The sequence below is a fragment of the Zonotrichia albicollis genome, chromosome 7 (assembly GCF_047830755.1).
Source record: "Zonotrichia albicollis isolate bZonAlb1 chromosome 7, bZonAlb1.hap1, whole genome shotgun sequence".
NCBI classification, from domain to species: Eukaryota; Metazoa; Chordata; class Aves; order Passeriformes; family Passerellidae; genus Zonotrichia; species Zonotrichia albicollis.
Window position 1 is genome coordinate 27,966,716 of NC_133825.1, and position 19,846 is coordinate 27,986,561.

The window sequence follows — 19,846 nt, forward strand, 5'->3', positions numbered from 1 at the left end:
ATCTCTTGATTTCAGTGGGATCTGGGTAGGTTAGGAATATTCACAGAAATAGCCACAATCAGTTGTTCTGTTCCAATTTGTTTTATCTGTTATTGTGGCACTATGAGTAATTTGCCAAAGTGCCTTAAGGGATAGGGAATTAAAGTTTTAAATGCATGGGCATTGACTTAAATGGGTGTTTGAACAAGAACCAGCAAGAGCCTTGGACTGGGGAGTGTGGTGCTGGCAAGGCAGAGACACGTACTTTTCTTCACTCCCAGAAGTGGCCCTTCAGAAATCAGAAATAACTGCTGCTGTAATATTCTGAAAGGTGTGAAATAGCCATACTTGAGTTGTCTTGTTGTTCCTGTTTTTCTTTCCTGTAGCCCCAACTCTTCCCAGGAAAAGGTTTGAAATATTAAAAAAATGTGTCAATCAATGCATCAATTGACTTGAAATAGTATCCTGAAATGTGTCCCCTGTAAGTGGGATTGCCCTCTCGGTGCATAGTTGTTCTGGTGCTCGTTGAAAAGGCAACATAGTGGCTTTTGCTTTGCCTGTGGTACATGGCACCTCTAAGTGCTCTATGATGTAGTGCTCATTGATTGTTTGAAACAGCACTGAACTCATTTAGGTAATTTCAAATGTAGTTTCTCCCCTGAAGCTTTTGTTTTCTAGTGCATCTTTGGTATCCTAGAGAAATTGTAAAGCAACTGAAATGGAGAAGAGGTTGTTTTTTTTGTTTTTTTTTAAACATTATATCTGAGCAGCTACTGCTGAGATCACACAGTTAATTTCCAAGTTAGACATGTAAGCTTTTATTAGTAACACATGCCCAAACTTATTGGTTTAAGATATCTAAAATGTACAAATTTGGTATTTATAAATTATAGGAGAAATCTCAGTATTTTTCCACTAATGGACAATTTAGGATTAAGGTCTAATGAACTCACCCAATCAAAGCCAGGGGTTGGATGTTACAGATTTCCCCCTCTCTTTTCTCCAATGGTGTTTTTTTGTTTAGCATAATTTTTTACTCTGGCAAATATTTAGAATGTTATGTTTCAGGTTAGTGGTAGTCAGTTTTCCCCTCAGTTTAACAGATCTGTTATATTTTGTCCTTATGTTATATTCGGGTGTGAGAACTTCCTTAAAATATAAAAATAATTCACAAATTCAGAATCATTCAACTCAAACTGCTCTACTGTTATCAAACAGAAGCTGTTCTAGTCAGTGCCAAATGTGGTGCATTCCCTTGTGCTGTGTAGTTGTAATTTTGTGCAAATGTCTTAGGAAAAAGACACAGGTGAAATTTTATCACTGACCACCAGAGGCAATGCCTGCTCCTATTCAGATGGTTTATATTGAGCATGCTGAATTAAACTGTGGTAGTGTGTTTTTTTTCCAAACACTTTAAAGGACTGTAAATTCTTGTTTAGTGAAGGTCTTGCTGAGAACTTTCCCTCAGCCTTGGTGGCTTTTATCTCAACTGCTTGTGGAAAAAGACTTAATATTATTGTGTAAGTTTTATACACACATTTGAATGCAGATTTTATACAATCTCTAGTTAAACTGTGCAAAATGCTGGTTTCAGTACTAAAATTAGCCTGCAACAACAGGCAGTTCAGGGATTTTTCTCTCTTCAGAATTACTGAGCAAGGAAGGTCTCACTGGTGTTGAAAGCACTTGGGTGTTATGGTAATTGAGATTCACTGACACAGTGTGTCATTAACTCAGTGCTCATCTGCACTCTACAGCAGAAATGGCTCTCTTCATGTCATTGTTAAAAGTCTGACTAGCCTTACTTAGATGCACATCTCAAAAACAATTCTCTTAGTGTGGCAAAATGCAATTGTCAGCTGCGCTTTAAATATTCAGTTTTATTCTTTGCAAACTGTAGAAGAAAATAAAATTAAAATCAGTTTGACATGTTTTTCTATCCTTAAGAACTTCAACATTTTCTTTTGCTTTTGAGATGCCAGCTGTCTCTGGTGAGCTCTTAGCAATCAAAACATCAGTAGTTTCCAGCTAGGAGTGCCTATGTGTGGGAGGACTGCTTTGTAGCCATTGACTGAATGCTTCTAGAGACCTGAACCATCTTGGAAATGTAGTGGCATGAAATTGGATTGTTTCAATGACTCATTCTTCTAATGGGAAGTCTAATTTAAATAATTCTAGAAGGGCAGATATTATTTTAGAACACTACTACATTTGCCTTATATTTTTTATTACAATGCAGTTGAATTCCACACTTAAGATGTACTGTCATTCCACTTTATAGAATATTGTAGTTTTATCTTCAACCTTCTGTAGCACATTGCTATCTTAATGGCATATAACTTTAAGGTTCCTTTAAAATTTATAGAGAAGCTGTAAGATGCTTACGTAGCTAAGTTGTCTATATTATTTCAGTCCTGTAAAACTGAAGCAGTTGTTTAAAAATATTTGTGATGTATTCTTACCCTTTGACATATTTAACAACAATTTTTTTAAAAAAACATCAAGTCTGTCTGATTAATAATCTTTTCTCATTTAGGTTCCTCAAAGCTATCAGTGCTCCCAGAATCTTGCTTACTTCTGACAAAGCACTGTGCTCATGTGATGGTGTGATATTTTTAATACCACATTTAATATTCTTTGCTAGTACTTACTTGTATGTAATGTGATCTGCCCCCATTATTCAGAACATTAGTGGTAAATCTCTAGGCTTTCAAGGTGTCATGACATGTATTCAATTGGAAAGATGAACTATTTCCTTCTGAACTTAACCTACTACAAACAATGGATCTTGTTTTAGGAGCTAAACTCTGCTCTAGTGGAAAGAGATCGAGCGATTTGTGAGAGGAATGAGTTACTGGAAAAATACTGTCATGAAGTGAAGGACAAAGCTGAGGCCCAGAAGGAACTTGATCAAGCTTGTAAGGATATAGAGACAGTGAAGGAAGAAAGAGATGTTGCCAGGAAAGAGAGAACAGAAGCTATCATCCAGAGAGACCATCTGCTGAGGGAATATTATCAAGCCCGTCAGGTATTGCAAGTGATGCCTTTAATGATGCCTTTATCTTTCTTGGCTTAGTTAGGTCAGTAACTTGCAAGACATTAAAGGTCTGGGCACATTGGGAGTGCTCTTTTTCTCAAGTCACTCTAAAATACAAACATGTGCATGTATGTTCTTCAAGACATACTGACAGAAATTCTTGTTTGGAAAAAATGCGGTTGAGCTTCATGTTAAGATTGTTTGTAAATATGAAAAGAAAAAGTTTATATTTTAACCAAATTGTAAGTCAATACGTCTAGATTGATTAGTTTCATTTACATTCTTGAAATTAACCACACGCAGTTGTTTGCAAGCCCACAGCTTCTGATGGGCTGTACTGTTGTAGTTGGCTTGTGTTATTGTGCTGCAAGCTTGCAGTTTTCTTTGTGTATTTGTCTTACTGTTGTCACCATCTCTCTTATTCAAAATAGGGAGTTTTGGGAGGGACAAGTTAACTTAAGAATAAAGTAATTCTTATCTAAAACAAGAAGCATTAAAGAAAAACTTTCTTTCAATTCCATTGCTCTTCAGTTTCATTGCTTTGGAATTAAGGGACCTGTATGGATCCCGAGTATTGGGATTGTTGTCTCAGGGTAAATAATAGGTGTTAATGTGGGAAATATGTGGTGTCTGTCTATACTATATTATACTATATATATATATATATATACTATATGCAGTAGCATGTGGTAGTGTATCTTGATTTCTAAGCATACTTGAAGGTTTCTCCTGTCTGCTAAGCTGATCAAGATTGAAGCACAAAATGCCATCTCTCAAATATGGCACATTCATTTATGTTATTTTCAAGTGAGGATTCTTATTCATGTAGTTGTACCAATTTGTGTGCTGCTGGATGAAATGCATTACAGCAGGTTTTATCTTTCCTCTCAACCCTCCCAAAGGTGTTGCTGAAATAAATTAATATTTTTTCATTAAATCATAAGAATTTAATACATCCAGCAACATAAAGATAGCAAAAGCTGTTTGTGCATATGTATCTAAAAATTGTGCCTAAAATACTTATCTGTGTTTCTTAATTCCTAGATACAAGATTCTGCTACCCTAGACATAGAAAGAGCAAACAAAGAAATTGAAATGCTTCGGAAGCAATATGAGGCAATGTCACAAGAGCTAAAGGAAGCTGTCCAGGAAGCAGAAGTAGCCAAGTGTAGGAGGGATTGGGCCTTTCAAGAGCGGGATAAGATTGTTGCAGAAAGGGAAAGCATACGGTAAACAACTGCTAGATGATACCTGAGTGATCTCTGTAACATCTGCTGCACAGCTGATGCAGTTCTAGGATGGCTGGATTTTGCCAGCACTTCCTCTGCATTAGCTGTCACATGGTGATTTTTTAAAAAATGTTGAGGGCACCTTACAAGATCTTTGTCATTTTCTGTGCTTTCATAACCAAAATGTCTCTAGTAAATACCCTTCAGTCTAACAGCACTGCTGTGTAGGACCAGCCAATCATGCAATCTTTTAGGCATGCTATACTAATAATCCTGTTGTAGCTCTAGTTCTGCACATAATTCTTTGCCTATGGGGACATGCATCAAAAGTATCCAACAAATTTGCTACTAAATATATCTAAGGAACTAAGAAAAATAATTAAATGAGGCTTTTTTTCTGCTAGTTTAAAGAAGATAAATAGAAATAAGATTCTGAAAGGGATGAAGAATTAACACCTAGCATATGTCATTTTTTCTTCCTTATCATTTTTTATTTTGCAGATAGAAACCTTTTGAAACTGCTCTTTGAAATTTTATGTGGTAAATGTGGTAAAGCCATTTACTTCAGTAAGATTTTAAGTAACTAGATTGAAACCTTTTTCTTTTGAAGAACTTTGTGTGACAACTTAAGGAGGGAGAGAGACCGAGCTGTGAGTGACTTGGCTGAAGCTCTGCGCAACCTGGATGACATGAGAAAGCAGAAAAATGATGCTGTTCGTGAACTGAAGGAACTGAAGTACGTTAGAAAAATGACCAAACTGCATTAAAGTTGGTGATGAAAACTTTGTTTTGTTAGCTATGTTCTTAAGAGAGCCATATGTTGTTGCAACTGTGTGCAGCAGGCATTCATGTTATTGTGTGTGGACACAATGCCTATATTTTTAGTTATCATGGAAATTATTATGCTGGGCAGTATCTGTTTTATCTTATTAATGAGACTCCTAGTGTAAACTTCCTGCTGTGGAGATGCACTTAAGCAATATTTGTATCCTTTCACTGAAGTTTTATTAACTGCAGCCTAGTTCCTCTCAGCTGTTTACTCTGGTTTGTGGGAGATGTTTTGCCATTGGTATTTATCATGCCCTACATACTAACGAATCTCATCTGAGGGTTAATTAAATGCATTTTGGAAGATGTGAGAAACCTAGTTGTGCACTTAGTCATGTAAAAATATTGCAAAAAATGTAAGACTATGTTAAGACAGTATGTAGAAATGGAAAGTCAATTTGAGAGCAGACCAAAAATATTGGAAAGACAGAAGCCGAAAGAAATTTGACAGCTTGGATTTGTGATTTAGAAAACCAAATATAATATCCATCACAATCTTAGCATTATTTTTCAGTTTATTGAAAAGGGGGTTGTCTGTGTCTGCAAGTAATAATTTTCTTTGCCTAGGGAAAAGATGGAAAATCAATTGGAAAAGGAGGCCAGATTTCGTCAACTGATGGCCCACAGTTCCCATGACTCAGCCATAGATACAGATTCTCTGGAATGGGAAACAGAAGTGGTAGAATTTGAAAAAGACAGAGTAAGTAAAAAATCATACATTGCATTGTCTTGTGTGTTGGATAGCTCTGAAGCCAGTTATAATCTTTAAATACTAGTTAAGATTAAAAATATGATTTTGGTTGTTTTAGTTCTTTATTGTTTGACAAAAAACCGTATAGATGCACGTGGAGGCAGCAAGTGCAGTTATAGCTACATGAAAGTAGTTGATAAAACCATGCTGTTTTATACAAGCTTTATAATTTTCTTCATATGCATGATAAATAAAAATAGTTCCTGCATCTAACGTTGCAGGGTACCCAGGTCCATGTAATGCAATATAGTGGTCTTTAAGTTTGTGATTCAGTGCAGACATGGTATTGCTAAGGCAGACAAAAATTAAAATGTGAAGGAAACAGTGATATTAGAGGCTAATCTTTTACTGGCAACAACCCTTAAAATCTATGCATAAAATAGTTAATGTTTTACATTAAGCTATTTATCCTACTTTTGCTCATATCTGCTGATTAGAAATTTTAAAGTATTAAAAGTACTTATTCATGGTGAACATGTATTTTAGGGCAACATTATTGTTCAATTTGAAAATCTGAGATGAAAGGAGATGCTAATCTCTTGCTTGTCTGTAAAGGAAATTTAATCTCTTTTCTATATTGGCATATTAAGTAAGGTGCTTAAGTTTAGCAATTCAGATAACCTCACTTCTTATTATCCTAGTAGTATTTTTTCTATATAATTTTGCCTTTTTTATTGTAGTCTAAAATTTTTAATTTGCCTCAATGTATATAATTCTTTTATGCTCTTCTCTGTGAAATGCTTGTTTAGTACATCCCACTGTTAATGGTAACTTTTTTTAACATATAAAATATGCAGTGATCTTCCAGATTGTGATTAATTTATAATAGCTTCTGTATGTACCACAGTTTCTTTGTCATTCCTGAATGACAAACTTTAGTGATTAAATTCTGTCTAATTAAATCCCTTTTATTCTACTGCGGTATTCAGGGGTCATCTTTTCTTATGCTCTTCCAATCTGTCCATGTTCTGACAGTGCATGTCTACAAAATCATTGGTATGTTTCTTTTTTGACACAAAAAATATCATTTAGTATTATTATATTTTGAAATACATATTGGAAAGATAAGATGAACTGAGTACCAATGTTGATCCATCAGAATGACCATCTTTAAATTGTTTCTGAAATAATAATTCCCCTTTGACCAGGCTGTTTCAGTACTTCTGATCAGCTCAGTTTTGTTCCTTGACATCTCCTCAGTTTTAACTGATAACTAGTAGTTTTGCTTTTCCATTGTCTGTTTAATTAATTAGTAAGTCAAGCAAATGATGTGCCTGTGCTAACAACATTGCAGCGTGATGAATTTTCCCTTCATGTGTAGTTATTTAGTTTTTCTTTACCTCAAAGATTGCTCTACATGTTTGCATCACTGAAACCAAATATGTGCACTTTGTCATTTGAATGTGTTTCCCTTTTTTAAACATCGGGATTACACTTGCAGCTATCAAATTGTAGTAATAATACTGTGCCCACCTTGATCAAATACAGGGAAAAATCTTTGCTGACCTACCAGCATTTGAATTCCAGAGTCAAGACTATAGAGTTTAATATATTTCAGTCGTTTTATTTTTGCTTAAACTTCACATGTCTGGTTCAACTTGTGTTATACCTAATCACTCAGCTCAAAACTGAAATAATGCTCACTTTTCAGCTCTGATGCTGTGTAATGATATCATAATCTCTACTTGATCCTTATTTTATAGCAGCCTCATGCTCTTCCCTATGAAATTTTTGTCTTACATAGCACATTGGGAAGAATCGTAACGATTTTAATATTTTTTTTCAGCTTTAGCTCAATTTATTTTCTGGTAAACCTTGATCTTTTTGCATGCTTTATCTTCAGCTTTTATCAGGCACCTTTTTTGTACTCCCTGAAGCTGTTATTCTCTTCTGATTTTGAGGGGTTAATTGAACAGTACTTATATATTTATTTATAAAAAAATAAAACCTTACCTGATGCAGGAACCCTGTAAATAGAAGTACATAGTGCAAACATGCAGTAATGCCTCTTGGTAACAGACAGTGTTTGCCAGTGCAGTGGTATCACTTGTTATTAATATTTACCAGGATGATATGGACTTGAAAGCGCTTGGTTTTGATGTGGCAGAAGGTGTGAACGAGCCGTACCTTCCTGGAGACTGTGGCATCTTCGTTACCAAAGTAGACAAAGGAAGTATTGCTGATGGTCGGTTAAGGTAGGCTCTGACTTTGGAAGATACCTGTTGGTTTTTTGATCATAATAAACTAAATCTCGGCATATTGGGAGTTGTCATCATTGTTCTCATTTTTTAAGTTCTTTTTTTCTTTATAATTTGCCATGTGTGTATTAATAATGTTGGTTGGGAAATCAAACTGAGAAGACCGATGCCTAAAAGCATTACAGAAATTAAACACTAGTTGACTCAGCACTCAAAACTCAAAAAAATTTGAAATGTTCTTTTGTTGCGCTATGCCCTGTTTACTCCATTATTATAATCTCCTCAAACCTGTATTTATTTAAATTTTGGCAAAGACATGAGGGTAAGTTATTGAGGGAGGGCAAGAGAAAAGGGAAGTACAGCAAGGGGTTGTTTGGAACCATCTGTTATTCTTGGTGTTAATGAAGCTTTTTACTAACTCCTCTCAGTACAAAGCATTTCTTTTAAACAAGAAGTAGTCATTAGTGATTTGAGGTTATTCTTTTCCTGGTGAAGAGCAAACTAGTAGTTCTGGTTTTCATCTAGCTGCTGTTTAATGCTTTTTCAGGAATGGATAACTCCAGATAATGAAGGATGATTTTATTGAGATCAGCTCTGTTGCATGCCTTTTCATGGAATATTATTCATGTGCTGTGTCCAGCAAAGTGTGCTTATAACTGACCTGCCTAATTCTGTATATCTACCAGAGTGAATGATTGGCTGCTGAAGATAAATGATGTGGATCTTACCAATAAGGATAAAAAGCAAGTTATAAAAGCTGTTCTGAATGGAGGAGGTGTTATTAATATGGTGGTTCGAAGAAGGAAGTCTTTAGGTGGGCGAGTGATAACACCTCTTCACATCAATGTTTCTGGACATAAAGGTAATGACTAAAAAGGATGGATGTAAATGGCACATGTTTGTTCAGCCAAATAAGGCTTGACATAAAGGTACATGTTCTCTGAGCCTTTGCTTAAATCACATTTACATGTTAATGGCCTCCTAGAGGGCAGTTTTCATTATTTAAGAAAACCAAGAATGCTCTTATTGATAATAGCTTCATCTTGTATGTACAGGTTTTCTTTTTGTCCTTGGGTGGGTTTTAGTTGATTCTTTTTTTAAATACTTGTCTCTAGTTGGCTGCCTGCTTGGAATGTTTGTGGGAGTGTAAACAAGTCTGTTAAACCCAGCTACCCCATGTTTGTGTGATGATATTGATTTCTGGGATATTCAAAGTCCTTGTTTTCCCTGTCTTGTTATTTCTTTGAAATGGTTTTCAGAAATTGAAATTCAGCTAGATTGGAAGTCATATTCCTTTCTTGTGCAGACAGGTCAGACATGCCATTTGAGCAATATATTTGAATTGCAGAATCAAATTCTTCTTTATCTATTTCAGATAGTGGGCTCAGTCTAGAAAATGGAGTATTTGTTGCTGCTGTTGTGCCCGGAAGCCCAGCTGCCAAAGAGGGTTCCCTTACTGTGGGAGATAGAATAATTGCTGTAAGTCTTAAAAATCCATTTGCCTTGTTAAACTTTTATTTATTTTGTAGTGTTATCATTGGTGCTACTCTTTAAGATGCCAAACGTTCCAATGAATTTTTACTTTTGCAATATTTAATCCTTTTTATAAATTCACTGGATATTTATTCTAAATTAATGTTTTTGTATGCTGAGGGATGAATATAATGTGCAGCTTATTTCCTGAGTTCATATGAGAATTTTTGTCGGCAGCATTAGCTTATTCTTTATACTTGGCTTTTATATATGTACATATACATATATATATGTGTATATATACACACACACACACATATATATATATATATGCATATATCTATATCTGTCATTCTTACACTGACTAGGAAGGGTCAGTTCCAGAAAGGCATCCCTTCATTGAATGAGAGGTTCCTTGTTGGTACCACAGCTGTCATCTGTTCTGGGGAGGCATTCTGTCCCTGCAGCCTTTGCAGCCTTACAGGATTGGTGTGGTTTGTGCACTATGGAAGGGGAGGTGGTTGTTACTGGTACAACTGCACAGAGGGTGTAGTGAACTGGTGGTGTCACCCTGTGTCCCTGCAGGAGTAGCAGATTGGATTTAGGAGTTGTCCATTTTCCACTTGTGACAATGCACAAACCTCAACCAGACTTCAGTCACATATACATATGTAGACTAGTGTTTTCTCTGTCTCAGAGATCATCTACCTGAAATCCTCCCTATTAACTTTGATTTACAGATGTCTGTTGTGTTTTCTTTTTTCTGCAGATCAATGGCATTGCACTAGATAATAAGTCACTTACTGAATGTGAAGCTCTGCTACGAAACTGTAGGGATTCCCTTACTCTGTCACTCATGAAGGTGAGTCGCAGAAGCTAAATTTGCAGAATTCTCTTGAACTTGTGCAGAATTATTGTAGTTGTTCAAGGAAGAGTACATGCAAGGAATGAGTATATCAAAATGGGAACAAGACAACCATCTGGATGCATTTCTCTGGTGGTACATTTCCTCAACAGTTATTTCCAAAGTAAGGTTCTTGTGCCATCTAGTAGGAAGTTAGACTAACTTGCTGTCTTCTTTGCCATTTATTTGGTGGTTACATGAAAGGAGTGCTACCACAATTGCTTGCTGCTTCTTGGGTTTTGCTTTAGAGCTGCAGCACTTTTGTACATGAAAGATAAACTGCCTGCTAACTAAAGAACCTTTTAGTCAGGAGGGAGCTGTGCACAAAGCTCAACTCTTGCTATCATGACGATTAAGTACATTATTTCTATAAAATAGTTATTCTGTTTTGCTTTTTGAGTTTGAAATCCCATTATTCTGGCCCTGTTGCATGGATTTTGAGTTGTAATTTCAGATCTAGAGAGCTAGAGGTTTTAAGAAAGTAAGAAGATGAAATGTTTGAGGGGAAGTGGCAATGAAATTTATCTTATTGGCAGCACTTATCAGAGGCAGAAGTAGAATGCAAGGCCCTTCTCTTTCAACTGAGTACTTTTGCCACCATGTACCCTTTTGAAATTGTTCTGCAAATGTTACAATAATTTTTCTTGCTTCATTTCATCTGACGTTCTGTGCTTTGAATTGTAAGATACTATGTGTATATTTAGATAAGATATTAAGTGTATATTCAGATCAAGGAGGCTAGGCTATGACTCATACTAAACAGAAATGAAACACAATAATAAGGTGATCACATGTGGTTTTTCTTTAGGTTTTTCCTCAGAGTTCATCTTGGAGTGGTCAAAATATATTTGAAAATTTGAAGGATTCAGAAAAAATGTCAAACTGTAGAGTTCATGCATCAGAGATACAAGCACAAAATAAAAGAAATCTGAAACTCAACAGCTCAACCCAAACTGACATTTTCAATCCAGACATCATGGATGGCAAGAAGGAGCAGAGCGATCAGGGCAGCACTTCATTTTGTGATCACAAACCTTTCCCTAGTAACACATTACGAGTTGACTCTCGTAGGAACACAGTGCACAGTTGCCATAGTAATTCAGAGCACAGTCTCAGTTCCTTCAGCCCAGAGACTTATGGGGACCAAGGCTATGGAGCTGTTGACCTTGACAACAGGAGGCTGCCTTACGAACCAACGGGAACTGACTGTGTGATGGTTGAGACAGCGTTTGACAAAGGACATGGAACTAAGCATAGTGGTGGTACCTGGCCAAAAGTCATGGTTAATATCTCAGCAACAGAAACAGAGAAGTTCTCTGTGTATAAAAAGCCAAAACAAAGGAAATCTATCTTTGACCCTGATACTTTCAAAAGGCCACCAACTCCTCCCAAACTGGACTACCTTTCCCCTAATCAGGTGACAGGCCATTCACCTCAGCCATCAAAAGCTGAAGTGGCTTCAACTCCTCCAACTCCTCCTAAGAGAAGTGACTCCATCAAATTTAAACATAAACAGCAGGCAAGCTCTGCATCAGAGTCTACGGTAACAACGGGATCACCACCCACAAGCCCAGCCACTGCCCAAGCTCCAGTTTCCTTGGCACTTAAACAGGACTCTGCTACTCTCAAGGGGCGCAGCAGGAATGCTGGGCATTATTATCGGGAGGAGGGAATTGACTGCACTCACCTGGCTTCAAGGAAATCCTGTGAAGATGACATTGGCTTTCAGAGAGTTGAAGAGCCAGAGATCAAAAGACCACGGCCAAAATCGGCTCCTGCTCTGAGGCATAAAATGACCCCTGTGCCCATTCCTAATCCTGCACTTCAGGTAGCATCTTGGTATATTGAAGCACACAACTAGAAACCTTCAAGTGTACTAGCAGTGTGGTTTTGGGTGCCCAGTTATGTAGCAGGAGAAGCATAGCCCATCCTCAGAATTTAGGTCCTTTGAACTCAGGCTCAGTTGGCCCTTGGCAGTAGCACAAAATACAAAAGCAGTATGTAGAGTTACAGTATTTAACAGGCAGTGGTGGCCACCACACAGAAAGATGGTGTTCTGCTTGGCTGCCATACCTGGAGTTTTAATGCTGCTTGTTGCAACATCTGGGCTCTTGTATACTTTTGACAATATGGAAAGATATAAATAAAACCACAAAGCATCAGGTTTAGAAAAACTGAAAATAGGGTTTCTGAGGTTTTACTAAGTCATATTGGTTGTCCAGATCACTGTACAACTTAATGGACTAAGGTGTGCCACCCATGATATTGGTTTTTTCTAATTCTTTTGATGTGTCAAAATAATTTTGTACATCTTATCTGAAATTCAAAGGATGTTAGGCCCATTACACTATAAAGGTGAACTGTTTATTAGGCTATGATGCACGTTCAAAATCAGCATAGAATTGGTTAGAATAAAGAACCCTGCTGAGAAAATGGTGGGCCATGTCTTGACAGAATGGATGGAAGAAAAAATTTTTGTGCTCTGGGAAGGTCCTATTTAGATGAGTGCATTATATAAACGGACATAGTCAATAATGCTGTTTCAGGTCCACTGCCTCAGATTTGCTCAGCTGGCAGATAGAGATTTTTTTTTTTTAATTTTCCAACTGAAAACAGAAGTTTATAGAAGTGTTTTTTTTTAAGTGTAACTACATCATAATGACTAAGAATTTCATATTCTTTTCCCTTACTTGTTTATACCTGGGTAATCCCACCCAGTTCAGAGTTTTAGAAGCAATATAGATGGCAGAGCTGAATTCGAAGTAGTGCAGGATAAGAGCCATATCCTGCAAAAATACTGGTGTAGGAGAACACCTGGCAGGTTTTTATGCCTTTTTTTGTTTTGTCTGCTTCCATTTTGTTTTGTCTACTTCCATTCCTTGTGCATTCCCAAACATTTTTAGGGAAAAATAGTTGTGGAGAGTTTTAGGTCCCTGTGTCAGCACTGCTCAGCAAAAAATGAAACATACCTCTATTATGCAATCAAAAACTCTGTAGTCCATAATCGCTACTATGAAGAACATTAACTCTGTCCCAGCCAAAACCAGCACAACAAATGACTGAAAAGCATAAGAGTTTAATTTTGTAGCTGTAATCAGCAGATTTGGTCTGAAGAGCATTATGGCTAAGAGAAGGGTCACAAGAACTGCACTGCACGAAGCAAATGAGGGCGTATTGTGATCTCGTATTCTAGCATGTGTGTAACAACAAAACAAGATCAAGATACTGAACACATTTGAGTAGGTGGTGTTTGCTTTATATAGAATATCAGGTCGATCCATTAGCACTGATAGGCCCATTCTTCATTGTAGTGCATTGTCATGGGCATATGCACAGCCCTGGTTATAATTGTGGTAATGTTTGTATAATGAGTAAAGAGTTGCCAGTTGTGACAAGGACACATGTAGGTGGGGACTTATGCCCAGGAGATTTGTTAGCTGGAACAGAGTGGGTGGTTTTGGCACGCACGGTTGAAGAGACCCAAAGGGTACATGGGGACATAGTGAATTTGCTTCCATGTGCTGCCCAAACTGTGTTTCAGGTGGCAAGGTAGGTGTTGGTTTGAGGTAAAAAAGAAAATTATATAATAGAATTACAATGATTTTTTTTTTTTCTTAAGGTTACTTTATTTCTTGGTTAATTTTTGGTTTTAGGATTAAGTTAAAACTAGATAACTAGATTCTATGCTTCTTTTTAATTTTTCTTCTCTTTCCCCTGTCCACCCAGAAAATAGGCAGAGCTTTGTAACTCTGAAGTTGTTGGCCAGAGAGCACAAGTGATATTGTGCCTCAAAATGTGGGCATCAGTCACTCTGAAATTTTTTTTTCCAGTGGAATTGCCCTTGTCTGTGACAACTACATCGCACTGTTTGTGACAGTGGTGCCCAGTCAGCATGCATTCACTCCTGAAGTAGTATTTGTAATGGCAAAATTTGTAGCCATAGTGGGTGTTGTAGTTTTGCTTAGATGTGTATATACATAGCTAATTTCGTGTACTTTCATAAGTTGATGAATTTAGGTGTGCTTTAATTCCTGAATAGTAGGTGGAACAATTACTAGTGAAGACATGAAAATGATCAAATACTGTTCTAAGAAGGCCCCTCTGCCATTTTGAGTCTTGGTGTTCTCAGTAATTCTTCATTTAATTAAAATACTGTTATCATAAAAACTTCAAGTAAATTTTCAATAATGATTTTTCACTTTTTTCATGCATCAGTCACATATTTTGTATTATGCATGTCAAATGTGTGAACGCCCCATGCTGAGCCCTGCATTTGCAGCTCTCCTGCATCTCTGTCAATGTCTGAGCTATTCTTGTATATGTTCTTAACTCACCAGTGTCTACTTGCTATATACAGAACAGAATTTGTGAAGAAGAACTTGTTGTTCAATGACAAGTTGAATTGCTTGTTGAAGAGAGGTTACTCCACATGTATCTGGAAATGCAGGCTTAGAGGAAAAAGCTTTCTGGCTTTTCTGCCAGATTTTCTGTAGCAACCACTAGTGACAATAGCAGCTGAAAGATCCTGTGAAAGCAGAAAAATGTAACTGTATGCTGGGTGTTTCATTGATGCAGAAGGTATCAGTTAAATTGCAAATATTGGCCTAAGAAGATTACAAAATAATAAAAAATAGTAACAAAATAGGATGGAGGAAAAATGGATAGAAGGACATCATTGAAAGACAAATGTCTAAGAGGCACTCTGGTGGCACATTCTGGAACTGTTACTTGAAAGTTGATGTTGCTTATAGTCCCACAGTTTGGCCGTTTTACTCTTTTAAATCTCTAACTTCCTGTAATCCAATTTCTCTGTTCTTGTAGGTGCAGAAATATGCTCCAGCTAGTGAGGAGCATCTGTCTCCAGAGCTACAGGAGTGGGCACCATATTCCCCCAAACGTTCTGCTAGGCACAGCGATGGCTTTGTGCCTCCTGCCTTATACCCTGGCAGCATGTCAGCAGGTGAGTGGCAGAACTCCAGACTGCTTTCTAGGAATGCCCCAAGGCACTTGTCCACATTGGACAACTTTGGGGATTAGTCCTGTTGAGTACAGAAGAAACTCGACTCACCAAACCTGTTTCCGTGGTCTGTTGTAGTCTGAACATGGTGTGCTCAGCTTTTGGACTGTAAAGAAGTGAAGCCTGGTTAAGAATCACTAAGGAAGCTGAGCAACTTCTGGCTGAAGGATTTGTGTTTCATCAGTTTCTGTGCAGAGGAGTTCTCAATACATTAGTGCAGAACAAGGTGTAGCCTGTCCTTTAGGAGGAAAAGTAAGATTTTTAGTATTTTTGAAAGTAAATGAAGGTATCCCAGGGTTTAGCTGCTTTATTTCTGAAACTCTTCCAAGGAAAAAATCTGATATTCAGGCATTGAAACATATTAAGTTCTATCTGTTTGAAGCATTTGGGGTATCTAATGTTGAGTGCCCAGACTGGCTCTGAACTTTATCAAAGTGAAAAGTTAAAATGTGAGTATGTTTGAGATATTAAGATACTGAAAAGGGGACTCACAAGAAGCTCAATATATATCAGTATAATCAGGTGGAACAGAAAACAGCATTTTGTCTCAGTTGATAGAACAGTTTTCAGTATTGAAGTTCATGTTAGCAGGTTTTGAATTGGCACTGACTAAATGGAGTGCTTAAGGAGGTAATTATTATATTATAGCCAAGCATTTGGTAAATGTGTTTTTTTAGATAGGTTGCTCAGTCTTTATTGTCTAGTTTTAGGTTTCAGTTTTCAGCAGTAGTGTATTAAATTTCCAGTCAGGTGATACTGATGTTTATGAGTTTATCCTCTCTTCTTGTAAAGCCCCAAACTCCTCCTCTAAGTTCTAGAAGTTGTGCAAGATTTTATTCTTACTGGAGAACATGAAGGTAGTAATCTGTGTATCTGGAACAATGGACAGCTTCAAGCAATGGTGCCCCAATCAGTTGAAAAGACATGCTCAAGAGTAGCTCAGACCAAGAAGCTTTTGCTCTTCTGTGCTTTCCTTTACTCTTCTCTCACTTTCTCTTAATTGCAGCAGCTATAGTATTAAAAGTATTATATCTAACCTTGTAGTTAACTTTTATGTTAGCATGATACTTTTGCATAATAACTGAGTCAAGTCAAGCCTACAATAGACAATGTTAGATAATATGAGTCTGTCTTGAAATTTTTGCTACTGTGTTCTATGCTGCCAACTCATTTAAGAGGAAATTTTAAGTTAGATTTCTGTTTAATACTGAAGGATGAATATACTTAAAGCAGCTTGAATAATAAATTCCAGTAATAAATATTAGATTTTAAAGTCACGATAGAAGTGGAACTCTTCAAGGCAACAAAAGAGAGGAACCAGAATAACTATAGCTGCAGTCAGTTTAAGTGCCAAATAAAATCTTGCATGCTGCTTGGATGACTAAATTCTGCATTTCTATTCCTCATTGAAAAATTTCTGTACTTGAAAACAGAAAATCTTTTATTTACTAGCATGTATTAAAATCATATTCCGTGAACGCCTTCATTTTTGGTAATATAATCCACTTTATTACTGACTCATTGCAGAGTTATAAAGAAGATTTTAAACATGCATGTATTACCAGAAAAGTGTCATATGGTGCATAATAATGTATTTGTTTACTAATATTTTTATCATATGTGTAAATGTTAAAATATATAATTGTAAAATATTAAGGTGTATTTTAAATCTGGACTTTATATGCTAATAATGTTGATAAGAATATGCTTCTATCATTGAAGCAGGGACAGTACCAAGAAGCTTAGCACCGTGTCCTGCAGTGACTGCTGTCATGAGAAATCCAATCTATACTGCCTGGAGCCATAGAGTTCACACCAGCAATTGCCCATCAGTTGCCAGCCAAATATGTCATCAGCATCTGCATCCCAGGTGTTTTAAAATTTATGTCTCCCTACATTTTTTTTTTCATTAGAGTAAAATTGCTTCTAGCAGTTTGGTAGAGTGCAGAGTGAAACAGAGTGCTGTTGTGTGTTATTTTGATCCATTGGTCTCACAACCATTACGGCATATAAATGATCTGCCAGTTGCTTTCATGTCTTTCAGTAACTGATGGATTAGGTTTTCCTCTGTCCCACTGACTGATACTTAGAAAGAAATTAATTTTTTTAATTAACTAATTTCTAATTTTTTTTCTTGTCACTGCCAAAACAAACAAAGCTTTCTTCTGTTTTATAGTACTTCAGGCTATTTTTCTTCTGGCTTCTAATAGTTCATAAAATGGTGGGACAATGTGCAAGTGGAAATGAAAGAAGCATTCATTTTATTCAATACATGGGCTAACCGAAATTTTTTGTTGGCCATTTTCTGTTTGCTGAGGTTCTTTGCCCAGTTCTAACTGTTGCACTATTCTACTTTTCTTTTGATGTAGTTCCCAGCATCAAGGTCGCCTGAGTTTGGACCTAAGTCATAAACACTCCAATGACTACCCTGAAAATTCACGTACAAGAGCATCTCATGGCTCAAATTCATTGCCGTCTAGTGCCAGACTTGGTAACGAACTTTTTGGATTTATTTTCTGTGGGATTCCTGTATACTGGAAAAAATGATAAATGGAAAATGCCTTAAATACCCTTTTTATGGGATTGTCATGGCTGGCAAAGCTTGAAGGCTTCTGGTGTTCCTTTGCTTCATTTCTTTATGAAGAAAATAATATTCTTTATTTCTTTTATGTGGGTTTATGAGTAAAGGTGTTCCCTGGAAGTTGCTGTGTTTAATTTGTTCTTTACAGTCTCTTTGAAATGGTCCCTGTGTGTAAGGGATTTTCCTTTCCATGCCTGTTACCCTTTAAAAGAATCCTTAGAGAGTTGGGACCCAGGGCCAAAGGCTGAGGTTCAATGAGCTGGTGAGAAGGAAAGGAGAGAGCCCCTTGAACAAAATGTCAAGGATGACTAATGGCCAAATGTAAATTGTACTCTTGGAAAATAAAGTATACTTATGTTTAGTTGATTGACATGTAAATGTTTTGTTATGCCTAGCCTAATGATACCAAAGCAAATGCTTGCTTTATAGCAGTGACATTTTAACATTTTCAATTTATTTAAATTTTTAATTATGTAATATATGGGGGTTTTATCTGTGTTTGTGCTCCTGTGTTCCATCAAATGTTGAGTAGAGCATGGTAGCTTTATCAGCACAGCAAAAAGGGATGTAACCATTTGCAATCAGTATCAGTGGTGCTGTATTTATCCAAGCAGAATGTAATCAAAATACTTTAAATGCCCTTTGCAAAGTCCCATGGTTTCTCAGTGAACAGAGATGTTAAATTCTTGCTTGGACTTGGAGTAAAGTTTAGTTTGGTAGGAAAATACTAAAAATCTTTCTTCGTACAAGAATGTACAGTGCCTATATACTGTGTACCTGCATTGTGTTCTGTTTATATTGACAATGTAATCAAGATAATTTGCTATAATTTAGGTATTCACATTTATGAGGGTAATCATCAAAGTTTTTGCCTTGATCAAACTTGATCAAGGTTTTGCCTTTGACCTCTAAAGGTCACTTGATTGCTCATTGAAGAGGTACAATCTAAATGTACTTTTTTGTGAATTGTAGTTGCTTTTACTTTTGTCTTTTTAATTTTTCCTTGTTTTAAAAATAGGTTCTTCAACTAACTTGCAGTACAGAACCGAACGAATTAAGATCCCTTTAACACCAAGATATCCAAGGTCCATGATGGGCTCTGACAGAGGTGAATTATTTTAGTAATTTTAGTTATACTGTTTTCAGCATAACCAAAACAAAGCCCTTGCAGTTGTTAAATCAGGTTGTGCCACAGTCTAAGTAGGACAATTTTATTAAGGTTAATTATTTTAAATTAAAATCTACATTTTGCCAGAGAAATGTTAAAAAAGAAAAGAAACTCTAGTGAAAGTTGTTTTTTCTGGTGGTTGACTCGAGTACTGGCACAGTGAGTAAAAGTGCAGACAGAAGTAAGAATAAGCATTGCTGAATCTTTTGTAGTTGTTCTTCTAGAATGATGCCTTGAAAATTTTAACAGTGAGCTGACATGGGTTTTTTTTGCTTGTTTCTTTAAGTATATGATTTGCTTACTGTTGTATCACTGGTTGTAAATTATACTTTGAAATGCAGTGAAAATATTTCAGTACTTCACTCAAAATTGCCTAGTGGAAGATGGTTCAAGACAAGCAGTAGTTGGAGTGCTGTAGAATCTGGAGTTTGCTGACAGCAATCAGCAACTCTTTGCTGCCATCATTGCTCAAATTTTCTGCAGTCTTAATGTCTTGTATGCCGTGCTTTTCCTAACTGAGCCAAGAGAGTTGTGAAAAATCACTTTCATTTGTGATTAATAATTTGAGGTTTATTTTCTGTAGCTTTTCAAAGGGAGCAAAATGTCAGGGCAGTTGTTCTATAGATTACTTAGGAAGGCTATAACCAGGGTAAAGATGCAATCTAAGTCATGTCAAGCTTG

The 19,846-nt window shown here is 36.6% G+C and overlaps 1 protein-coding gene across 6 annotated transcripts in view; it reads left to right on the plus strand.

The window, feature by feature from the left end:
* The window catches only part of DLG5 (discs large MAGUK scaffold protein 5), a 96,336-nt gene that overhangs the window by 59,572 nt on the left and 16,918 nt on the right, over positions 1-19,846 (plus strand). For 4 of the 6 annotated variants that reach the window (XM_074544752.1, XM_074544757.1, XM_074544758.1 and 1 more), the window contains exons 8-20: positions 2,777-3,007; positions 4,061-4,245; positions 4,856-4,981; positions 5,641-5,773; positions 7,892-8,019; positions 8,709-8,884; positions 9,398-9,501; positions 10,265-10,357; positions 11,208-12,227; positions 15,221-15,359; positions 17,139-17,286; positions 17,786-17,907; positions 19,016-19,105. In XM_074544752.1, the coding sequence (XP_074400853.1) occupies positions 2,777-3,007; positions 4,061-4,245; positions 4,856-4,981; positions 5,641-5,773; positions 7,892-8,019; positions 8,709-8,884; positions 9,398-9,501; positions 10,265-10,357; positions 11,208-12,227; positions 15,221-15,359; positions 17,139-17,286; positions 17,786-17,907; positions 19,016-19,105 (2,695 nt within the window). The remainder of the gene's footprint in view (positions 1-2,776; positions 3,008-4,060; positions 4,246-4,855; positions 4,982-5,640; positions 5,774-7,891; positions 8,020-8,708; positions 8,885-9,397; positions 9,502-10,264; positions 10,358-11,207; positions 12,228-15,220; positions 15,360-17,138; positions 17,287-17,785; positions 17,908-19,015; positions 19,106-19,846) is intronic. The other 2 variants (XM_074544753.1, XM_074544755.1) reach the window with 1 other exon arrangement.